At 40.9% G+C, this 8,030-nt stretch overlaps 1 protein-coding gene across 1 annotated transcript; it reads right to left on the minus strand.

Moving 5' to 3' along the window:
* Window positions 1-566: 566 nt before the first annotated feature.
* On the minus strand, window positions 567-1,181 carry LOC126081683 (protein BUD31 homolog). Its single transcript, XM_049893682.1, has one exon. It carries the CDS (start codon window positions 1,033-1,035, stop codon window positions 625-627), a length of 411 nt encoding a protein of 136 aa, XP_049749639.1. The 5' UTR covers window positions 1,036-1,181; the 3' UTR covers window positions 567-624.
* Window positions 1,182-8,030: the final 6,849 nt, after the last annotated feature.

An 8,030-nucleotide genomic window follows, 5' to 3' on the forward strand; every position in this document is an offset into this window, starting at 1 on the left:
TGAATCCGGCTTGAGTTTCTGGCACTTCCTGGTTGGTGTACTGCTACAATTGCTTTTGAATGATCGTCAGCAAAATTTTATATGTGTGTGATATTACTGATATTGTTTGATAATTTCCACATTCTATTGGATCACCTTTCTTTGGCCAGGTAGCAGCCTTCTAAATTTCTTGGTATAGGTGAGGGAGCATTTCCAGCACTGCATCTGTTTGTTGAAGCATCTCAGTTGGCATTCTGTCAATTCCTACAGCCTTGTTTTTTTTGCCAATGTCTTCAGTGTACCTTGGACTTCTAGTTCTTGATCACATGCTACCTCCTGAAATGTTAGAACGTAGATCAGTTCTTTTTGGTACAGTGACTCTGTGTATTCCTTCCATCTTCTTCTTCTTTTTTTTTTTTTTTTTTTTTTGAGGCTGAGAGGTTTTATTTTTACAAATCACGGCTGATGAACACCAAAGTCTTCCCCAGGGGAGCCCATGCTCCGGTGCAGGTCTGGGATAGTGCTGGCAGCTAAGAGCGACTCCCACGAGGAGGGGGAAGAGCAAACACAGAGCCTGCAAAGTCCGAAGTCCAGGGTGGAGTGGAGTAAGGCTGGGGGGCCTCAGCCAGAGCACCCCCGGCAGCCTCAGTGCATGCACTCGATGATCCGGCCCACTTCCAGCTTGCTTTTGGGGATCCGGCAGATGCAGTTGGTCCCGAAGTTGGTGTCCCGAGTCTGAATGCAGCGCAGGCAGCACAGGTTCTCGTAGCCTTGCTTCTTCCACTTGGCGATCAGGTTTTTATCGGCGTAGCCTTCCTTAATGCAGTATTCGTACAGCTCTCTGCTTATGGCCTTCTGCTTATAAAAGAGATCAAAGATGTATCGGGTTTTCTGGTGGTGGATCCTGAAGATGGGGCACAGAGACTCCACTTTCCTTTTCCCCTCATGAGGCTCTGTCTCCGCTTCTCTCATCTTTTGATCTAATTCATCCAGTGTTGGTTCAATCAACTCCCAGCCATCTGGGGGAGCTTTCCGGCTTCTTTTGACTTTAGGCATTTTTATTCACAAAATAATTTGTAAAGATCTCTGGATTCTGCAGTCACAGGCTTGGGTTCTTGTTCAGCTCTACCATGTATTTGCTGTGACTTTGGGAAGGTCACTTTCCCTCTCTGGTCCTCAGTCTCCTCATCGAAAACGCTGTCTCTTTCAGCCACCGTGTCTTTGCTGCCTGCTTCCCCTTCCATCTTCTTTTGATGCTCCCTGAGTCATTCAATATTTTGCCCACAGAAGACTGGAAAATTGCAGCTCAAGGCTTGAATTTTTTCTTCAGTTATTTCAGCTTGAGAAATGCTGAGTGTGTTCTTCCCTTTTGGTTTTCTAACTCCAGGTCTGCACATTTCATTATGATACTTTACTTTGTCTTCTCGCTCTGCACTTTGAAATCTTCTGTTCAGCAGCTTTCCTTCATTATTTCTTCCGTTCACTTTAGCTACTTGACATTCAAGAGCAAGTTTCAGAGTCTCTTCTGAGATCCATTTTGGTCTTTTCTTTCTTTCCTGTGTTTTTAATGACCTTTTGTTTTCTTCATGTATGATGTCCTTGATGTCGTCCCACAGCTCGTCTGGTCTTCAGTCATTAGCGTTCAGTGTGTCAAATTCATTCTTGAGATGGACTCCAAATTCAGGTGGAATGTACTCAAGATCATATATTGGTTCTGACTGACTTGTTTTAATTTTCTTCAATTTCAGCTTAAATTTGCATATGAACAATTGATGGTCTGTTCCTCAGACTGCCCCTGGCTTTGTTCTGACTGATGATATTGAGCTTTTCCTTCGACTCTTTCACAGGTGTAATCGGTTTGATTGCTTTTCTGTCTGGTGAGGTCCGCATATATAGTCACTGTTTATGTTATTGAAACAAGGTATTTGCAGTGAAGAAGTCATTTCTCAAGCTGAAAGAACTAAAGAAAAAATTCAAGCCTTGAGCTACAATTTTCAAGGCTTCTATGGGCAAAATATTGAATGACTCAGGAAGCATCAAAAGAAGATGGAAGGAATACACAGAGTCACTGTACCAAAAAGAATTGATCTACGTTCTCACATTTCAGGAGGTAGCATGTGATCAAGAACTGATAGTACTGAAGAAAGAGGTCCAAGGTACATCAAAGACATTGGTGAAAAACAAGGCTCCAGGAATTGACAGAATACCAATTGAGATGTTTCAACAAATGGATAAAAAAAAAAAAAAAGCAGTGCTGGAAATGCTCACTCATCTATGCCAAGAAATTTGGAAGACAGCTACACACCAAACAACTGAAGAGATCCATATTTATTCCCATTCCAAAGAAAGGTGATCCAGTCAATGTGGAAGTTATCAAACAATGTCATTAATATCACATGGAAGTAGAATTTTGCTGAAGATTATTCAAAAGTGGCTGCTGCAGTGCATTGACAGGGAACTGCCAGAAATTCAAGCCAGATTCAGAAGAGGATGTGGAGTAGGGGATATATTGGTAATATCAGATGGGTCCTGGCTGAAAGCAGAGAAAACCAGAAAGTATCTGTGTTTTATTTACTCTGCAAAGACATTCAAGTGTGTGGATCATAGCAAATTATAGATAACATTGCAAAGAATGAGAATTCCAAAACACTTAATTATGCTCATGAGAAACCTGTACATGCATCAAGAGGCAGATTTTTTAACAGAACAAGGGGATACTGTGTGGCTTAAAGACAGGAAAGGTGTGCATTAGGGTTGTATGCTTTCATCATACTTATTCAGTCTGCATGCTGAGTGACTAATCCGAGAAGCTGGACTATTTGAAGAAGAACACAGTATCAGGATTGGTGGAAGACTCATCAACAACCTGTGTTATGCAGATGACACAATCTTGCTTGCAGAAAGTGAAGACAACTTGAAAGTGAAAATCAATGACTACCGCCTTCAGAATGGATTATACCTCAACATAAAGAAAACAAAAATCCTTGCAGCTGGACCAACAAGCAACATCATGATAAATGGAGAAAAGACTGATGTTGTCAAGGATTTCATTTTACTTGGATCCATAATCAATGCCCATGAAAGAAGCAGTCAAGAAATCAAATGACACATCACATTGGGCAAATCTGCAAAAGACCTTTCTAAAGTGTTAAAAAGCAAAGATGTCACTTTAAGGACTAAGGTGCGCCTGACCCCAGCCATGGTGTTTTTGATGGCCTCATACGCATGCAAAAGCTGGGCAATGAATAAGGAAGACAGAAGAATTGATGCCTTTGAATTATGGTGTTGGTGAGGAATAATGAATACACCATGGACTGCCAAAAGAACAAACAAATCTGCCTTGGAAGAAGTATAACCAGAATGTTCTTTAAAAGCAAGGGTGGCAAGACTTCATCTCACATACTTTGGACATGTTATCAAGAGGAATCAGTCCCTGGAGAAGGACATCATGCTTGGTAAAGTAGAAAGTCATCAAGGAAGAGGAAGACCCTCAATGAAATGGATTGACACAGTGGCTGCAACAATGGGTTCAAGCATAACAAAGATCATGAAAGTGGCACAGGACCGTGCAGCGTTTAGTTCCATTGTACCTAGGGTCACCATGAGTCAAAACTGACTCGATGACACCCAACAACAGCACTTGTTTCATGAAAAAGTATATCTTTAGTTTAATTAGAATAATTATATTGCAATCAGAAGGAGGAGATGTGAAAAATCACAGTGTGGAATCCTGTGTGCGATATATTGAAAAAATGAAACGTCAGAGAAATGTATGGAAAAGAGGTATATGAAATATGACATATAAAAATAAGTATGATTGCACACCTATCAGAGTGGCTAAAATAAAAAATGTGGCAATACTGAATGCTGGTGAAAATGTAGAGAAACTAGATCACTCTTACAATTCTGATGGAAATGTAAAAATGGTACAGCCATTCTGGAAAACTCTGGCAGTTTCTCATAAAACTAAACGTGCAACTACCATATAACTCAGCAGTTGCACTTTTTAGTATTTATTGCAGAGAAATGAAAACTTATGTTCGCATAAAAATTTGTACATGGGAAGGCAGAGCCAAGATGGCGGACTAGGCAGACGCTACCTCGATCCCTCTTACAAAAAAGACACGGAAAAACAAGTGAATCGATCACGTACACAACAATCTACGAACCCTGAACAACAAACACAGATTTAGAGACGGAGAAGGAACTAATACGGGGAAGCAGTGATTGTTTTCAGAGCCTGGAGCCAGCGTACCAGTCAGGTACGGCACAAGCACAGAGAGCTGCTCCACCCCCCTGAACTAACCCCAGGAGGGGGACCAGCCGGTTCCGCGGGTGGCGTGGGACTCAGCCGGTAGGAGAAGTCCCCGGGAGGCAGTGACTGGTCTTGGAACGGGGAGAGCAGCGTCCCAGCCGGGGAACTGTCCCGCCGGGATTTGGACTGGACGCAGGTAGGGCATAAACACGGAGAGCTGCTCCACCCCCCTGAACTAACCCCGGGAGGGGGCCCAGCTGGTTCGCGCGGGCGGCGCGGGACACAGCCGGTAGGAGAAGTCCCCGGGAGGCAGCGACTGGTATTGGAGCGGGGAGAACAGCATCCCAGCCGGGACAGTCGGTCACGGCACAAGCACGGGGAGCTGCTCCACCCACCTGAACTAACCCCGGGAGGGGGCCCAACCGGTTCACGGAGGCGGCCCGGCAACGCGGCTGGAGGGACGAGAAGTCCCCGGGAGGCAGCGACTCATTTTGGAGTCGAGAGTGCACCGTCCCAGCAGGGGAGCCTTGACACTGGCTGTGGGGCTGGAAGCGGAGGATCTGACCGTGACTCCAGCGGGCCAGACCCCCCGGGGGCAATCTCCACACAGCCAGCACACATAGGCGACGTGCCCTGCGGGAATCTCAGATATAATAGTCATTCCAAGCAAGACAAGCAACTCTGGCTATATTCTGAGGTGCTACTCTCCTATCTCTGTTCCCTCCCCCACCCTCCCCAGGCGGCTTCCTTAACATCCAAATAGCCTGAGCCAGAGGGAGAACTCTGATAGGGATCTGACTGCATTTCTTTTTAGCGGATTTTCTGGAAAAACTAGTTTCCCAGTGATGGCTTGGAGACAACAATCCATATCAAATCACTTAAAGAAGCAGACCATGACAGCTTCTCCAGCCCCCCAAACAAAAGAATCAAAATCTTTCCCAAATGAAGATACAATCCTGGAATTATCAGATACAGAATATAAAAAACTAATTTACAGAATGCTTCAAGACATCACAAATGAAATAATGCAAACTGCAGAAAAAGCCAAGGAACACACTGATAAAACTGTTGAAGAACTCAAAAAAATTATTCAAGAAGATAGCAGAAAAATTAATAAGTTGCAAGAATCCATAGAGAGACAGCATGTAGAAATCCAAAAGATTAACAATAAAATTACAGAATTAGACAACGCAATAGGAAGTCAGAGGAGCAGACTCGAGCAATTAGAATGCAGACTGGGACATCTGGAGGACCAGGGAATCAACACCAACATAGCTGAAAAAAAATCAGATAAAAGAATTAAAAAAAATGAAGAAACCCTAAGAATCAAGTGGGACTCTATCAAGAAGGATAACTTGCGGGTGATTGGAGTCCCAGAACAGGGAGAGGGGATAGAAAACACAGAGAAAATAGTTGAAGAACTCCTGACAGAAAACTTCCCTGACATCATGAAAGACGAAAGGATATCTATCCAAGATGCTCATCGAACCCCATTTAAGATTGATCCAAAAAGAAAAACACCAAGACATATTATCATCAAACTCACCAAAACCAAAGATAAACAGAAAATTTTAAAAGCAGCCAGGGAGAAAAGAAAGGTTTCCTTCAAGGGAGAATCAATAAGAATAAGTTCAGACTACTCAGCAGAAACCATGCAGGCAAGAAGGGAATGGGACGACATACACAGAACACTGAAGGAGAAAAACTGCCAGCCAAGGGTTATATATCCAGCAAAACTCTCTCTGAAATATGAAGGCAAAATTAAGATATTTACAGATAAACACAAGTTTAGAGAATTTGCAAAAACCAAACCAAAGCTACAAGAAATACTAAAGGATATTGTTTGGTCAGAAAACCAATAATATCAGATATCAGCACAACACAAGGTCACAAAACAGAACGTCCTGATATCAACTCAAATAGGGAAATCACAAAAACAAATTAAGATTAATTAAAAAAAAAATACACATAACAGGGAATCATGGAAGTCAATAGGTAAAAGATCTCAATAATCAAAAAGAGGGACTAAATACAGGAGGCATTGAACTGCCACGTGGAGAGTGATACAAGGCGATATAGAACAATACAAGTTAGGTTTTTACTTAGAAAAATAGGGGTAAATAATAAGGTAACCACAAAAAGGTATAACAACTCTATAACTCAAGATAAAAGCCAAGAAAAACGTAACGACTCAACTAACATAAAGTCAAACACTATGAAAATGAGGATCTCACAATTTACTAAGAAAAACGCCTCAGCACAAAAAAGTATGTGGAAAAATGAAATTGTTAACAACACACATAAAAAGGCATCAAAATGACAGCACTAAAAACTTATTTATCTATAATTACGCTGAATGTAAATGGACTAAATGCACCAATAAAGAGACAGAGAGTCACAGACTGGATAAAGAAACACGATCCATCTATATGCTGCCTACAAGAGACACACCTTAGACTTAGAGACACAAACTAAAACTCAAAGGATGGAAAAAAATATATCAAGCAAACAATAAGCAAAAAAGAAGAGGAGTAGCAATATTAATTTCTGACAAAATAGACTTTAGACTTAAATCCACCACAAAGGATAAAGAAGGACACTATATAATGATAAAAGGGACAATTGATCAGGATGACATAACCATATTAAATATTTATGCACCCAATGACAGGGCTGCAAGATACATAAATCAAATTTTAACAGAATTGAAAAGTGAGATAGATACCTCCACAATTATAGTAGGAGACTTCAACACACCACTTTCGGAGAAGGACAGGACATCCAGTAAGAAGCTCAATAGAGACACGGAAGACCTAATTACAACTATCAACCAACTTGACCTCATTGACTTATATAGAACTCTCCACCCAATTGCTGCAAAGTATACTTTTTTTTCTAGCGCACATGGAACATTCTCTAGAATAGACCACATATTAGGTCATAAAACAAACCTTTGCAGAGTCCAAAACATCGAAATATTACAAAGCATCTTCTCAGACCACAAGGCAATAAAACTAGAGATCAATAACAGAAAAACTAGGGAAAAGAAATCAAATACTTGGAAAATGAACAATACCCTCCTGACAAAAGACTGGGTTATAGAAGACATCAAGGAGGGAATAAGGAAATTCATAGAAAGCAACGAGAATGAAAATACTTTCTATCAAAACCTCCGGGACACAGCAAAAGCAGTGCTCAGAGGCCAATTTATATCAATAAATGCACACATACAAAAAGAAGAAAGAGCCAAAATCAGAGAACTGTCCCGACAACTTGAACAAATAGAAAGTGAGCAACAAAAGAACCCATCAGGCACCAGAAGAAAACAAATAATAAAAATTAGAGCTGAACTAAATGAATTAAAAGAACAGAAAAACAATTGAAAGAATTAACAAAGCCAAAAGCTGGTTCTTTGAAAAAATTAACAAAATTGATAAACCATTGGCTAGACTGACTAAAGAAAAACAGGAAAGGAAACAAATAACCCGAATAAGAAACGAGAAGGACCACATCACAACAGAGCCAAATGAAATTAAAAGAATCATTTCAGATTACTATGTAAAATTGTATTCTAACAAATTTGAAAACCTAGAAGAAATGGATAAATTCTTGGAACAATACTACCTACCTAAACTAACACATTCAGAAGTAGAACAACTAAATAGACCCATAACAAAAAAAGAGATTGAAACGGTAATCAAAAAACTCCCAAAAAAAAAAGCCCTGGCCCGGACGGCTTCACTGCAGAGTTCTACCAAACTTTCAGAGAAGAGTTAACACCACTACTTCTGAAGGT

This window comes from Elephas maximus, chromosome 8, assembly GCF_024166365.1.
Source record: "Elephas maximus indicus isolate mEleMax1 chromosome 8, mEleMax1 primary haplotype, whole genome shotgun sequence".
Lineage (NCBI taxonomy): Eukaryota > Metazoa > Chordata > Mammalia > Proboscidea > Elephantidae > Elephas > Elephas maximus.

Coding starts and splice junctions, on each gene's coding strand:
- LOC126081683 (XM_049893682.1), bottom strand. CDS start 1,035: ATGCCTAAAGTCAAAAGAAGCCGGAAAGCTCCCCCAGATGGCTGGGAG.